The sequence below is a fragment of the Topomyia yanbarensis genome, chromosome 3 (genome assembly GCF_030247195.1).
Source record: "Topomyia yanbarensis strain Yona2022 chromosome 3, ASM3024719v1, whole genome shotgun sequence".
Taxonomy (NCBI): Eukaryota; Metazoa; Arthropoda; class Insecta; order Diptera; family Culicidae; genus Topomyia; species Topomyia yanbarensis.
Genome location: NC_080672.1, coordinates 5218241 through 5235503, shown reverse-complemented (window position 1 = coordinate 5235503; position 17263 = coordinate 5218241). Strand labels below are relative to the sequence as shown.

The 17263-nt window shown below is 36.8% G+C and overlaps 1 protein-coding gene across 2 annotated transcripts in view; it reads right to left on the bottom strand.

Moving 5' to 3' along the window:
• Window positions 1-12790: 12790 nt before the first annotated feature.
• The window catches only part of LOC131690357 (juvenile hormone esterase-like), a 43925-nt gene continuing 39452 nt past the window's right edge, over window positions 12791-17263 (bottom strand). For both annotated transcript variants that reach the window (XM_058976065.1, XM_058976064.1), the window contains 4 exons: window positions 14756-15301; window positions 14330-14680; window positions 13899-14191; window positions 12791-13235 (listed from right to left, as the gene is read on the bottom strand). In XM_058976065.1, the coding sequence (XP_058832048.1) occupies window positions 13058-13235; window positions 13899-14191; window positions 14330-14680; window positions 14756-15301 (1368 nt within the window). In that variant the 3' untranslated portion in view covers window positions 12791-13057. The remainder of the gene's footprint in view (window positions 13236-13898; window positions 14192-14329; window positions 14681-14755; window positions 15302-17263) is intronic.

Below are 17263 nucleotides of genomic sequence, written 5' to 3'. Positions count from 1 at the left end.
CAGGATAAGAATAGTCGCACAATTCTTCATCTCCGCATAAAGTGTGATTTTATTTTTTGTTCTAGTGAAAATTAACGAGTGTGACAAAGTAACCACCCCGTTAGCAAGCTAACCAATAACAAAGCAGATTAGACTTAAATTGAGATTGAATTGAAATAAAACTATAGTCACCATTTACTCTAAGTTTGGGTTAGCTCGTTAGGCGTTAGCTAAAAACACATCTGATGTGTAATACTGTCGGAGCAGAGCGTTAGATCTGACACATCTCTTCCTTGGCCGTGCAAATGTTGTGTTGTTCTCTGCATTGAGTATATGCAGTTACGTTCTACTTTAAGATTTTATCAATTTAAAGACTCCTAAATTGATACTTGAGCAGCATTAAATGATAGCATTTGCGTCACTACTGATTGCGCGCGAAAAATCATTTCTAACAGAGTTTGATTCAATATTTGGCAATTATGGCGAACAATGGACGAATTTTCTTTCAAATATATTAACAGTCAGAGTGACTGTACTGAAACAAATATCGGGAGTTGTGAGCTCAGAGAAAAGGTGTCAATATCGCTATTCGTAAGGAAAACCGCAAGTTGCATTTCTCGTTGATTTGTCGTACCATTTTTGTTATAATCAACGACGATAGAGTTAAACAATTTTCTAATATAGAATTGTTCTTTATGGAAATACGAATTTTGAACGAAAACTACTGGAAATTTTTCTCTTTGCAAAAGACGGGTTAGATGCTAAATTTTAATTTTTACTACGAACCCTGCAAGGCTTTTGATGCAGCTGGAGACTGATTTCGTTGCTGTTCGCGGCTGGAGTAGTTTAGTACCTCGTATTCGTTTAGTCTTTGGCACGAAACTACGCATTGACTCACTAGTAGGGATGCCTGCTTCCGTCGCCTTCTACGACATGGGATGCATAATTTCATTTTAGGTATACTTTAACCATCCGGATTCCATAGTTTATTCCAGATTGAAGCAATATGACTTCTGCATGCAAATCATTCTTTCAAGATGCAATACCAACATAACCATTAACATAAAGTTATTTTGGCCGTACATATACCGTATTCAATTTAGTGGAGAGTAAAGGGTATGAAAAAGTCCGCACTTGTCCACAGGGAGGGGTGATGAAATATATGAATTATCCACGTAGACCTTCTTTAGAATTTTTAAAAATCACTATCATAGGCATATCACTTGACTTATCCCGTCAACTTTTTCCAATCCCATGAAAAACTTGTTTATCATAATAATGAAAACAGCGTCGCTTCACAAAATTTTGCTCTCAGAAACACTTGATCTAAAATCTACTGTAACTGTGTCACATCCCATTATTTAGTGGAACCAATCCAAGTTATTCATGTTATTATAAGCAGAGTTTGAAGTTTTGCTACTCGTGAACAGAAATAGGCAATATTTCATCTGCCTCGGCCAGCAACAGGAAATCGAGCATGTGGTTTAATGATTAAAAGGTAGCATTCGACCTCATCTTTTCATGGTAAAAGATGAGATGCAATTTTTTAGTCTTAAGAACAGTAAAATGTCTTCGCAAAAAGTATAGTGAGCAAGATGAACAGAGGAGCTAAGATAAATTAGGGTACAGTTACCCTACCGCAACTCTCACGCATCTTACCGATTATGACAATAATTAGTCAACTAAGCTCTACAGGTGACTCGTATCGTCATGAGAATAAAGAAAACTATAATATACCGTTCATTGCCCCTACCCATTAGCCACCCATCCCGTGATGAATCAGCGTATCAAAAATGTGCCTGTTGCGGAGACATAACTAATAGAATACTCATTTAATTCATAAATATCAGCATGACTCACGGGAAAGCGAATGATCCTGCAGTAGGAAAAGAAGGCAACAACGGGCGGAAAATCGCTGTCCCCGCTGTCGTTGTCTCGTTGTATATTGTAATCGGATTTCAGTTACATTCCCACGAGTGTTGAGTTGTTGACTTTGCCACAAATACACACATCACACAACCGGTGTCGGTGTCTATAGCAAACAGGAGAGAGGCGGGGGCGGATGTGGAAAAGCCGTGAAAATCCATTCGTATCGTTCTCAAAACAAACGATCAATTTCCCGGCTGCTCTGAATTCAAGTGTGTGTTTTTTTCTTGTATCTTCTTGAAGCTAATGGGAATTGTTTGGTGCCGAAGCGAGTATCGATATTTGAGAAAGTGTGGAGATTATGATGGTTAATGTTGGGGATTATGGGAGGAGACAGCTTTTCTCTGGAGTGATATGGATTATTGGAGTTTTCATTGCTATATTAATGGATAATATCGACGATTTTTCCGGTTTTCGATAGAAGGGTGTTGTGTGGTTCGCCTTTCTAATTAAACATTACATTTGACATAATGACGTTGAAATGTGAGAGGTTTCAGAGAATTTCGTTAGTAGCAAACAAAATATTCTCACATGAAGTCAACATACCGTTCGCCGTTCGATTTTTGTATTTTGAAATAGAGAACCCGTGTACGCAAATTGATAGAACAGTTATGATCATCGTTAGAAAATATATGAAAAATAAACGATTTCCATAATTATATCAGAAATCCATCGTCATAAAACCCCCAATCAATTGTACAAAAGATTACCATTAACAACATTGCATTACTTGACTACTGAAAACAAGAATCAATGAATAGGGTTCAAATCGATATAAAATGATGTCCTTGATCTAGAAACAGTGTAACCATATTTTTTAAAAACTTTTTCCGATGCTGTGTAACATAAGTTAATTAGCCTATTCTGGTCCTGTTTCAATTATCAACCATTTGACGCCGCCTCTGCTATCTTTGTTTAACGCATTGGCTCACATGGACGGGCGACAATTGGGCACTAGATTAAAGTTTTCGTTGCGCTCAAACACGAGTTTTAGGCACGTTGTGCTATTATATTGGTTCTTTAAAACGAAGCAAAGCTTTTGATGATAATTTATATGCCTTCCGTCGACCTTAGGCCAAGTAAGTAATGAAATAGTGAGGCACCCTGTATCATACCGCCAAAATAGGCACTTTACTCTACATGGCTTTAACCCTGCTAGCGCATGCGTGGGTGGTCAGCGGAGGGTTAATAACCTTCATTGGTTTTTTGTTTAGTTTCCAATTGGTTTTTATAACATGTTACAGACCAGAAATACTTAGAATACCAAAAAATATAACAAATGCTTTGAGTACGATGAGCAGTTGTTAACATTAACCCGCCGCAGACCACGTGAGATCCCCAAGCATGCGCTAGCCTGCAACCAATAAACATGGGGTCTGCGGAGGGCTAATCAAATATTTTCAGATTAGCATTTCACTAGCATTTCCATTTCCATACAATATAAGAAAATTCTTAATTACTGTATGTTAGTCAGTGCACGCGTTTACGATAAAACATACATGTATATTATTCCTCATATAACTTGTACACCGTTGCGATACAAACTTGAATGCAAAGTAAACATTGAGTAGAAACTTGCAAACGATTTATAACGATCATAAATAGGTAGTCATGTAGCCTGCTGCGCTGGCGTATTCTTGCTGTTTATCCATTTAATGCCCTTCGGAAATTAATTCTGACAATTTTTTCGTTTTACATTAAGTATACAAAGCAGACTCGATCATCGAAAATCACTCCAGATAATCGTATCATCCGGATAAAAGAATCAAAACAATTTTTTTTTTCTTTCGTGAACTACATTTCTATATTTTTATTTTTGGTCAACCTTTTCACATTGGTCTCCTGAGATGTTGATTTTGATGATAAAGTTCCAGTGATTGATACCTTTTAAACCGAGAATTTTCAAACAGTTTTTATAGCATGAGAAACAAGATAAAGTCTTCAGGAATGTAGAAGAACTTAACTAAAACCCAAGTCTTACATTGGCAAATCTGCAAACACTTCAATAAAAGCTCGTCCAGCGTATGGCGACATAAAATAAAAATCGGAAGCGCAGTACCGATTTTTACTATGAACTAGGGTTACCAATAGAGATTCCAGGTACACATATTAATCTATTTTTCTATTTTTCCCTCTCAGATTCTAATGAAACTTTCTGTACATGAAGACTTTATCACGACAAGCCACTTTGCATATTTTGCTTTTCCAAAAATGATCTAGACTGTCTTTTGAAAAGGGCTAAACTTTATTTTTACCATTTTTTTTTTCAAATGGCTATAGCCTAAAAATAACAAATCCTACAAAAAAAATGTTGTAGGAGTAATTTTCACAAAATTAGTCAAATTTTTGAAAAAAAATGTTGAAAAAAATCCTCATTGACTCTTACACTGAAAAAAATCGATTTAAAAAATTTAAAGTCGATTTGCAAAAAAAACCATTTTTGATTTCGATGAAATTTTGTTTCAAGATAGATAATTATGTTTCCTATCTACCGTCAAAAATTCAAGTTGGGTACTTTTAAGGAAAAAAAAGATATTTGGAAAAAACTTTTCCATGTTCAAACTGAATTTTTTTTCTTCAGTGTATTTTTATCGAAAACTAAACCAATAAAAGTCATAATCATCTCAGAATCCAATAAAACTCAATTTGTGAGAAGATATTGTCTAATTTGGCAACTAAGCATATTTTTAAACTACTACTTTTTCATTTTTCATGAAATCGATTTTTTTATTATTTTATCTGAAAGTAGAACTCCTTGAGAATGTTTTCCCAAATTTTTATAAAGATCCGAGAAGTAGATCGAAAGTTGCAGCGCTTCCAAGCGCGCTTCGTCTACCAAGAGCAGTGGTAATTTGAAATTTTAAACACGAATATCTCGAAATGTCTTTTTACTAAAAATGGTTTTTCCGTTCTCACGATTGCCGAAAAACTACTCAATCAATTTTCTTAATTTTTTTCAATCGATTGTAATTAATTTTTCTCGTACTTTACGATTCTTTTTTTATTCGTAAATTTTTGTTTCATGGATAAGAATTTTTAATACAATTTTTAGAGCTTAAAACAGCGATTTATTACTAAAAACGTTCTCGTATGCAGGAAAAAATTATTATTTATTCAACTAATCGTTAAAGTACGAGGAATACTCATATACTAATGGAATTTTTCGAGTTTTGGGATTTTAGATGATCTATTGGTTTCCAATCGTGATCACCGCAAACCTTTTAAATAAAAAAGGGTTTCGGGGAAAAAGCCATAACTCCGCCAATTATCGATTTATGTTTATAAACTTATGCTTGTTTATTTTACTGAAAAATGTACTACCAAAATATTATAAGTTTGATGTAATAAAATCATTGCTTCATTCCTTTACGTAAATTCAAACTTTCTTGACATTTTTATCACTAAAAGGTATGTAACCCCTTAATCAAGAATCCTAATGGAAAGAATTTATGTCGTTAAACAAATATTCCATCATTACTTTTTTGTTTTCTTGTTGTGAGGAAGAATCAGAGAAAAAGATTACCACAACAACATTGTGTATTGAATTTTACATATTTTTTTTATTTATTTCTATTATTCTATTATTTATTCTTAAAACTATCTTCATACATGCTATTTTGTGTTATTTCTATACAAGAAACATATTTTTGGTCCATCTTCTGAATTAGAATACCATTTCGTCTCTACTTTGCCCCCAGGAATAGGCACAAAACTGTGGAATTTTTGAGTTCCGGATATTGTTTTGGCGTTATTATACATATTTTTATCAGTTTGTTCAACTGCCCAGTTATATAACTCTCGGGGACTTGTAATGGTATTTCCGTAGTCACGAGCAAGACTGACTCTTTTTGCCATTCGCTTGAGAAGGCCACCAATAGCATCGCAGGGTCCTTTTCCATGGGATGCTGCAACAAAATGCCATTCTGCGCTTAACTCATACTTTGACTGGAATCTACACAAGCTTGCAAAGTTTTTCTTATTTTTGTATTGTGCTGCTGCTCCATCAGACATAAAATGAATTTTAGAAAAGTTTGTCAATTGTTTCATGAAATTTATCAGTTTTGAGAGGAACAAATGAACTGCAGTCTTCAAGTCTTCCAATCTTCCAGTCTTCCGATCTTCCATTCTTCCAGTCTTCATTCAAGTTTGTTATGAATATATACTAAATTCGTTACTGATACTTACTGCATGTATCACGCAACTAGTAGATGGGAAAATGGATTCTGAGATGATTATGACTTTCATTGATCTAGTTTTCGATAAAAAATACACTGAAAAAAAAATCAGTTTGGACAAGAAGAAGTTTTTTTCAAATAACTTTTTTCCTTAAAAGCGCCCAACTTGAATTTTTGAGGGTAAGTAGGGAACATAATTACCTATCTTGCAACAAAATTTCATCCAAATCAAAAATGGTTTTTTTTTGTAAATGGACTTTAAATTTTTAAAATCGATTATTTTCAGTGTAGAAGTCATTGAAGAATTTTTTCAACATTTTTATTCAAAAATTTGACTAATTTTGTGAAAATCACTCTCACAACATTTTTATGTAGGATTTGTCATTTTAGACTATAGCCATTTGAAAAAAATTGGTAAAAAAGTTTGGCCCTTTTCAAAAGACAGTCAAGATCATTTTTGGAAAAACAAAGTATGCAAAGTGGCTTTTTGTGACAAAGGGTTCATATTCAGAAAGTTTCATTAAAATCTGAATGGGTGCTGCCAACATTTGTTCGAGTTGGCGCGAAATTCGTCAAAAAAAGGTCGCCAGCTCTTGTTTTAAAACAAATTTGTACGTTTTTCTTAACACAGATATGTACAGATTTTTACATACGCTGCACGCAGATTTCAAGAAATATGACCTGGCATCCCTGGTTACCAAATTGGTTGAAAGCAAATTAAGGACATGTGTAATCAAACGATAAATCCTGTTGTACTTAGAATTTGAACACTTTATTAATTCTGTAACAGCACCTCTAGCGGTCGGATTTGGTAAATTCTTGCAGTTATTTGTTTAGAAAATATGTATACGCATTTCGGTGGTGAAAGCTTAAAAGTTGTGATAGACGAGAACTGAAAGTTAATCCGGCACACACCCCCGACAAAAACCCGTTTCTGCAGGCTCCCGGACAAGCGTTTTATCTGGTTCCCAGAAATTTCAATCTGTTTTTCATCGATAAATTTGCCCCGAAACTGATAATCTGGCAAAGAATTTGCGGCTGCAGTCTCAAAACCAGCTTTTCATTCTCAAATTAAAAAAAAGTATGGACTCGAAGTTCTATAGGCGAGAGTTCCTGGAGAAATGTATTATCTCATGAAGGCTTACAAAGGCTCAATGATGCTCTGACTAGCTGCCGAGAGGTACTACAGGTGTACCTAGAGTATGAAGTGTATTTCGAACACAATGATATTTATCCACCCAACTGAGCGAAATACCGCCTAATCGAAATGTATTGTATATGGTCGGTGTTAAGTCAGACCGGACCAACTCGCAAAACATCAAAAAATGAGTTAATGATAGCACTGGATAAAGAATTTCTTCAGCTGCATTCCACTTTTGCCAGATTCAAGATATGAAACAATAAACAAGAATTATGGCAAAAAAAATTTCCAATTATAACGTAAAGGATGCTACGATTCAAACTTTAAACTCGTTTTTCTCGAAATCAATACATTGTCACTTAGTCCGGTCTGACCTAACACCGACCATATTATCAAGCGGATGTTAAAGAAGAGTGGAAAGACGACTCAGTACGCTGTACAAATAGCTCGATGTTAGGACACAATGACGCTGTGGTTGAAGGGCCAGTCTGCAGGATGAATTTTCTTTTCTCGTTTTCCATCTTGTACAACTTTTCTAAGATCGACCGTTTCTAGGCGAAACTTTCTTAAATGGAAAACGTGCATTTTCCGAACAAATTTCTGCTACAGAATAAATGATGTGTCTGAATTCTAAGTGACGCTAACTTTTTTTCAATTTTGAGGATTTTTGAGTCGCGAAGGGTGTACATGTAAGCAAAGTTAAAAAAAAAATCGAAGCATTTTATTGTCGACTGAAAATGAACCTGATGCGACTCATGATGAATAGAAAAAAATTTCATTCAAAAATCCAAGTCATTCAAATTCAACTGGATATCGTACACTAATATGTCACTGTTCATCTAGGTAAATGTTTTCAAATGTTGGTAAAGCACTTTGATCCATTTGACCCATTAGATTCGTTGTTGCACCTTTGCTTCGTGCAATAACCGGACAAATGAAAATCTGCATTGTACGAATGGTCAGTTGGTTCGTTTGACCTTTTCGGTAGCGCCACTGAACGTTGAAAATGAATGTGGCTGATTATGATCAATTTTCATTCAATGATTATTTGTAACTCTGCATGTATGTCACTTTATTGACATTGACGCATTGAATTCAGTCATTTTAAATTTTTTGAATATTTCGAAAGAGTTGTATCAGAAATATGCAACCTTGACAGGTATCTCGATAGTTCGCCCAGATAAGCACGTGATTATGATATTTTGTCTAAAGTAAGCAAATGACATCACTGGCAACAAGCCTTTTATGAACCACTACCGCGTCTACATGCCCGCTCACTAAGTTGAGATCGACGATGTGATCACCATTTCAAGTTTGTCAGGCGGGGAAGAACGGAGGTGGCTGTTTCAAGGGCCCCTTGCTGAGCAAACATTTTGAATGATAATCGCACTGCATGGAACTAAATTGTGTATCACTTCAAACTCAGATGATTTTAGGCGGGACTTCTGTGTGTTTTACTTCGTCTTCTTCGACAAGGATCGTCTGCCTCTTTGGCTATTTTTATATTACGTTATGCATTGTAGAATTGTACGTAAAACAAACAAACGAGTCATTATAGCAATAGAGCTCGGTGTGACAATTGCGTAGAGAACCATGAGTATGATTCTTGCATGGGAATGCTGAAAAGTGCCCCTATTGTGGGGAGAATCTATATGATCTTTTGTCAGACACCGGATAATAGAAATCTAAAGCGTTCCCTTGACATTTACAGTACCAGGTCACAATTTTCTGAAAATTTTATTTATATTTTGTTCTCATTTCCGATAGTAAGTTCAAGACAAAAATTTCACGATAACATATTTAGAATTACAAAAATCGTGACACGAATCATATTACTACTCATGAAAAATTCAAGAGTGAACACCTTATCACAATAACACGAAGGAAATTTCCGAAAATTATGACTAACCTCTTAAAATCACGATCATCGTTGGATGCTCGACTCTTTTAGTCGATAAATGTAATACAAATCAGTGTAACTTCAAATTATTAACTAGAATCATAAGAAAACTTTAGTTACTGTAACCACAAAAAAGTTGAGTCTAACGCCATGCAATTTTGGCGTGAACTAGTCCTGTGAAAATTAAAAAAATGAATGCGAGGTTTATTATTCATGATCTCGAGAGCTTGGCCGCGATTCCGGGAAAATTTTAGGAAATCGTGATATTTTTGTTAAGAAAGTTAATAACAGCTTTTTTGTACGTAAACAATATTTCCCATAGGAATGATCCTAACTTTTCGCAACGCTTGGGCACTAATATGGCGGAACAGAGGGCAAGTCTCTGGTCTCGTTGTCGAACCACATCCAGAAAAGATTACTAGTGTCAGTAGCACCAACCTTGTATGTTGCTAAATGTGTTTCAATAGAAGGCGAACATTCTGGGAAAGAATTGTAGTGCCAAAGCCTTTTTAGCTACATAGGTGTTAATATTCGTCACGCAGATAAACGCTGGACTGTCATCGCCGATAGGTATGAAGAGCGTGACGCTACCAACGCTGCAGCCTCCAGATTAAAATTTCGTCCACGTCCCCGCCGATCAAAAATACAGCAACGCACATATCTTCTTCCGGTTACCACAAAACAGTGAAACCCATTATCAGTGTGAGTGTCATTTTAAAGGGGTAGTCAGAAAAAGACTGAAATGGTTGATTGACACCATTTTGAGAACCACGATGGCGGCTTCCAGTTACCACAAAGCAGTGAAAACTCTCATCAATATCGGAGTCATTTGGAAGGAGGTGGTCAGTAGCAGACAAGAGCTGATGGTGAATCATGCGCTATACCTGATGACTACAGGGGAACACAATTATAACGCAAATGATTTTTGTTCGGGGCCTGTTTTTGTTACGTAAAAATTAATCAGATTAAATTCACGAATCTGGATTTTTTCGTGCGATATCTTCACCATAAATAAAACAGAAGAAGGGCATTAAAGTCACGGGTGCGTTTCGACTTCGTCTAATCAGAAACCGACACTAACTTTTTGTCGGAATAGATTAGCGCCGGTTTGACGCTAGATCCCTAAAACTAAAACACACTTTGTGTTTCAATCGAACGACTGGTCAAACGTGATGTACCGTCCGAGCAGAAGTTCTGTTTATGCCGATAAGACACAGTGAAGCAGCAGGCCTATGCGAAAGCACTATACTATATTTCACCCTACAGAGAAAAAATTGGTGAACACCAAAAATTTTCGCCCTAGTGAGAAATTTTGGTGTTTACCCAATTTTTCTCCTTAGGGTGAAATATAGCATAGAAGAAGAGCAAATAATCCTCGTGGGAAACAAGGCGCACGGCCACCCGCAGTTACCAATGGTTGCCGGTGATGATTTTCACTGTTTTGGGGTAACCGAAAACCGCCTACTCTGGTTTCAAAATGGTGTCATTAATCAATTTCAGTCGTCTACTGACCACTCTTTTTCAATTGACACCCTTATTGATCATGGTTGTCACTGTTTTGTGGAATCGGAAACCGCTTTTCTTGGGTTCCACAATTACATCAATAATCAATTTCTATCGTCTGCTGGCTACCCGCTTTACAATGATACCATTATTGATGGTTTTAACTGTTTTGAGGCAACCGGAAGCCTCCATATTAATTCAATTTTAATTAATCTTGCATCAATCATCAATTTCAATCTTCTACTTACCACTCGCTTTCAAATGACATGTACATTGATGGTGGTCTTCACTGTTTTGTAGTTATCGAAAGCCGCCATATGGGTCTTCAAAATGGCGTCAAAAAGCAATTGCTGTTTTCTACTAACCACCCCTATAAAATGATACTTATTTGATGATGGTTTTAGCGGTTTTGTGGCAACCGTAAGACGCCATCTTCGTTTTCAAAATGGCATCAATCACCAATTTCAGTCTCCCGCTGACCACCCGTTTTACAATTACAATGCATCAAAAACCAATTGCTGTTTTCTACTGAATATAAGTTCGATGAGTTAAAAAAACACTTTAAAAGGACACCCATATTGATGATGGTTTTCAGTGTTTTGTAGTAACCGTAAGCTGCCATCTTGGTTTTCAAAATCATCATTTTCCGGCTTTCTACTTAAATTTATGGAATGTTTCTTCAAAACTCGTCCGTCACCGCACTTGGACTCCGAATAATTCCGAAGTCGGTCTACGGATTCGAGCGCTAATAGGGACACAGAAACTAGTCTAAATTTGAGATCTCTTAAAGCCGGTTCCATCCAAATCGGTCAGAAATTGTTCATAAAATAGGGCCATCGCAGAACTTTGCAGTTGTGCTTGGTGTATGAATCTACATGGTTTCCTCAGACAATTAGAACAATTCAACACATAAGCATTTTTTTTAATAGGGCGTAGAAGTTTTTGCATGCAGCATTTCCCCGAAAAATGTTCGATTGCCGTGTTTTAAATAGCAAAACTATCTGAGAAAAAATGACAGGGACTGAAAATTTCCGAGTGAAAACACTACACTGAAAAAAAAGTTGTGACATTTTTCACAAAATCAAAAATTTTCGTTAAAATATGGAATTACAAGAAACCCATTTTAATTTTTTTTTATATTTACTGATAAAAACCTGAAGAAACTAGATTTTTTTTTAACTTTTAACGTCATTTAATTAGCTAGAGACTACTGAGTACGGAAAGTTACGAAAATTTAGAGCCATAGCACTCAAGTGAGAGCAAGGATGGGAAATATACAGATCAGAAAATTAGAAGTGGCAGGATCATCAGAAACAGGCTTAAAATCTAACTAATCTTTTGTCTTCTACCTGTAGGAGTCCAGCTTAGGCAGCATTATTACGAATCGCTCAAGTCTACCAGCATGTCTCAACGGCAAATCACCTAACTTGGAAAAGTTGCACTTGAATCTTTCGTGTTCCACCCGTCAGTAACTGATACTAACGTACTGCCAGTTAGACGATATATTCAAGCTAACACTAAATTGGCGCCAGTTAAACACTAAATCCAAACAGTTCACACATATGTGAACGCCTAAAGCAACTGGCTGGTATCGAGTGATGTCTCAGTTAACCATGCGCGGAAGCTCTGGGTCGCTGACGAGTACAGTCGTGATTCGCTAGTTGGGCCTCTGTCCAACTAACGAATTTGATTCGCTAGTTGGAACGAAATTCATCTGCACACATATCTAATTAATGTCAGTTTGATTGTCAAAATTAATTTGACAGGATATTTTGACATTCAGATGCTTTTTAGTTGGAAAATGGTCCAACTAGCGGAGGTCCAACTAAAAAGCGGTCCAGTTAAAAAGTAATTAACCATCGAATCACGACTGTATAGGGAAACGGCGTTTAGGCGCTCATACATGTTGCGTGAACTGTTTGAATTTAGTGTCTAACTGGCACCAATTTGGTGTTGGTTTGGATATATCTAGCAGCACGTTGATGTCAGTTACCGACTAGTGAAACACGAAACATTTGAATCCAACTGTTCAATCCTCAACAATTGATAACACACGTCATATAACCTTCTCCATTCTGCTTTACAAAAAAATAATTTCGGATCCACCAAGCTCATTATTTTGCTCTTGTATTTTACTCTTACACATCGCTCGAACTTAAACAAAAGTTTTAAGTATCAGTAAAAAATGTATTTCAAAACAATATTATAGAAAAAACGGTATTCAAGAAAATATGAACGTCCGGAGTACATTTCTAACCATACAATCGAGTCTAAACATAATACATTCCAAACATTCTGAGCTGCTTCTTCTGAAAATGGCATTCCATAATCAGCTCACTTACAATACTTTTGCGCAATTATCACAACGTCTTTTCAACAGATACTACTACAACTAGCAATAAACCAGGTCATCGACCATCCAACAAGTACGTCCTAGTAGAATTTATTCCAGAAAGCAAACAAGTCCTCATTCCGCCCATTGAAAACGCGCACCTCAAAGGGCTTCTCCGGTTCTTCCGAGTTGACAAACTCGAGCACATCGCAGTCCATTGATTGGTAGATTTCGTTGTCGTTGCCGCAGGATCGGTAAGGCTTCAATGCAGTGGCCACTCTGTGTCAAAAGGGAAAATGAAAATAAGTTCACACACCAATAATAATATTGTCTCTTTTCTAATAGCACATGTAGCATTTTCAATAGCTTTGCTCGTAGCAATCCTCAACAATCGATTCTGGCGTCATAAGATTGTTCAATATATTTCAAAGGAGAGAGGTGGGAGCTAAAAAGCGACTGCATGGATGCTAGATAAGTAGTTTCTTTGTACATTGTGAGGACACTCTACCAGACTTTGTAAGAGGGTTCCCAACAAAGTCTTCGAAATAGAATTTTCTCACACTCAGAGTCACATCATCGAAGCTGATCAATAAACCCTATTCCCGCAGGATAACGAAGAATATACACTACCATAAGTCACACAATAGCGCCACGCTTCGTTGTCTTCGCCAAATATAGAAGAAGTAATAAATCTGTCACCTACTCGAGCAAGGCGAAAAAATAACTCCTCTCCGAAACAGAACCACCATTAGCCATAAAGAAAAATCGTTTTCCTTCTATTATTGCCCCCGGAAAGCAAAGATTATGGTATAAGCTAATTTCGAACCAAGCGATATGCCAAAATCTCATTATAAACTTTTTTTCGTTTCATTTAGCCTCGCATTTTCCGGCTTTCTATCTAGCTATAGCATCTAGCTATAGCACTCAAGCATCGAAACCTACCCATTGATTGCGAAATCGATGAAAAACTCGACTAAATTGTGCGACATCCGTGCCTCCTTCGATTTACGCGGAAAGTCCTGGAACAGTGCTGGCGCGCGGAAAAGATAGATCAGATCATCACAGTGAACCACGCCGTAGTCCTGATGCGTGAAGGTGTAGTAGAACGAGTAGGAATAGCGACCTTTGAAGCTGAACTTGTAAATGCTAACCGGCGCCTGCTTGGTGTCGGCGAACGTAACGTGCTGCTTCACGGCTGACTGGATCGGATAGGCAAAGCCCGCTTCGGTGTACAGCTGTTGTAAATGATCAGAATGAATGGTTTTCAGTTAACTATGTTTGTTTGGCATCTTTAAACATGTTTTAGGGAATCAGTATGTATAATAAAGTTGTACATTGAAACATGTACGTATGTCGGTAGGCCGTGTACTTACATCCAGTAGTCGTTGGGCATTTTTTTGATTTATCCATTCCTCCTCTGAGCTTCCATTGAAGTAGCGAGCCTTTAATACCCGCAGCAACTCGGTGGATTGTTCTTTCTCTAGTAGCTTTGGCAGCAGGTAGCTAATATTAGCGTTTAATTCTTTAAGCAATCGTTCGTTTGAGGTGATTGCGATGGCACGAACGGCCCCTTCGTTCGGTACAAAACTAGTCATCCACGGCAGCTGCTGATAGTTACCTTTCTGCCACGAAACTCGGGGGTCTTCTACGAGAAAGGTTTGGTCCGACCAGTTCGGCGATTCTATCACCGGCCGGTAAAGAGTCAAAGGGTCAATAGACCAGAACTAACACGGAGTAACGAAATCGAAACAAGGGCAAATCAATTTACGTTGCTATTTTTGGATCTCAATTAGACTTACCTTCAATTTATCGATACTTTTTGTGAGCGCAATCGCATCTACATTGCGTAGGACGTTTACGATTTGTTTGGAAGAAAGGTTTTTTGCACATGGGATATCAACGGCTTCCGCTTGTTTTACTGCTAGGGCCAGCGGATCTTTCGTTGGAATATTCCAGGGTGCAATCGCATTGCCACTCATCATTATGGCCCTCGAAAATAGACCATCGCTCATCCGACTAATCATGTGCATGTGCACTGAGGCCCCACCAGCACTCTGTCCGAAAATTGTTACCAAATCCGGATTGCCGCCAAATTCGGCGATGTTCTTTTTCACCCACTGTAAAGCCATAACCTGATCCTTGAGGGCATAGTTTCCTGGTGCCGCTCCATCTCCAGTGGACAAAAATCCAAACACTCCCAAACGGTACTGAAATGTTACCAGAAGGCAACGGTTTGCGTTCATAAAATATTCCGGTCCAAGAATCGATGGGCTGGCGCTGCCCGAGAAAAAGCCGCCCCCATGGATGTAGACCATCACCGGGAGGGCTTTGGTGGCATTGTGACTCTGTAAAAAGAAAGCGATATGAAGAGTATGAGTGATAAAGGGATATCATTATTATTTGAGAAATTTTAAATTTGAAGTCGAGTTACAGGTTTCTCCAGCAACTTCAGAGCTTTACTGTCTTATTGAATAATAAACTACGAGTAGTACCAAGAGATTTTGGTGCTCGAACATTCATGCGCAACTTCATAAACTTTTATGAAACTTGAAAGCTGCTTAAAGTTCTCATTGAAGTTCAGATATTCGGATAGATGCTTAAAATGCGAAAATTAAGCAGTTCTTTTGTACAAACTTCTAGTTGTTTGTACAAACTTCTAGGGTTATTATGTAATATTTCATTTCTCACTGAAAGAACATGCTGTAAATCGAGAGATTACTACAAAAAACATAGGAGCAGCGATTGTCTTCTCTGAAAAGCTTTTACAGTTTATAAATTTCAAGATATTCAATCACGAACTTTAAAAATCGTTTTTTCTCGAAAAGTGCTAAATGGCGCTTGTCATAGGATAGCACAACTGCGGCTTACAGCTTAAGCCCAATTTCTCGGGTGCATTTAAAAGCATTGATCCTTTTATTGCAAGTAAGCTATCATTTGATAAATAATCTTCATGATCTATTAGCTACACTGCAACCTCCATTTATGAAGTATCCTTTTTACGTAAAATTCGGTTTATTTTTTTGCGAAGTAAAGTCGAAATAACAAACTCATTTTTCACAAACCACCCTCGTGAAAATACTTCAGTGTGTACAGTACAGTTAGAAGATGTATACAATTTAGCATATTCTTAGCTAATTTTGACTGATAGAAGTTAGGTATTTTCAAAATAGGGTTACGAGTAGATGACAGAAATCGATGTTTGACGCCATTTTAAAACCAACATTTAGACATTTTCTTTATAACCTTCATAATAAGGACATTGTCGGAATTTGTCCATCTTAGATTTAAATAAAGTACCATCGATTTCATTCATGTACTCATTAAGCCCGTTCTGAAAATAGCCATTTTGTTACGGTTATAGAAACTATTACTTCACTGTGGGTTGCCATCTTGGATTTAAAGTCATGTCAAACATCTGTTTCCAACACCTACTTGTTCAGATCAACCAATCAAAACAAAACATCATCATAACATTGGATTATCGGGAGTGCCATCTTTGATTTTAAAATGGCGTTGCACATCGGTTTCCAACATCTACACATTAAGTTTGTGCCGAAAAAAAACCTCTTAAACTACTAACAATTTTGACCTTTCATCGGAATACTGCTAATTCAAATAGCTACTGGCACCACAAACCATACGATAAAAATCTCACAGTCAATCTGCATGTCTCAAAACTGAAGGCAGCGTAGTTTATTTTATCACGAACAGCTTTGTTGAAGGTTGCATAATGACTGGAGTTTATCGAACAAATTTATTTCACTTCGAAAGTTATCAGAGTTTTTTTTTTAAATATCCTAAGCATGTGCGAGAAAGAAGAGACAACACATATCTTTATAATAATCTTGTTATTTTGTACGGATCCATTAGCGATCTTCTGCAATAATGATCCTTACAGCTTAAGCCATATATCTGAGAGTGATAGATCATACTGGAATTATTTACTGAATTTATTGTTTCCCTTGCCGATGTTTGATATATTTTCACCTGAAATTAATTTTTTTTTTTGCAAGTAAACCAGAAGCCAACCAAGAAGTTTATATTTGGCATAAGGATTTTGGAACGGTGTTTCAAAAAAGTTAATTATTGTGCCATTCTACTACCCATAGTATTAAGATTATCAAGAGAAGGGGTCCATCAGAAGTCGCTATCTTGGATTTTAAAATTTTGCCAAACATTGGCTTCCAGCATCTAATAGTACAGCACACTCCAAATACACCAATATTTTTAGGGTTTTAACAAATATGACTAAGCCGGAAGTCGGAAGAACTTTAAAATGGTGTCTGACCCGTTCCAAAAATACCCAA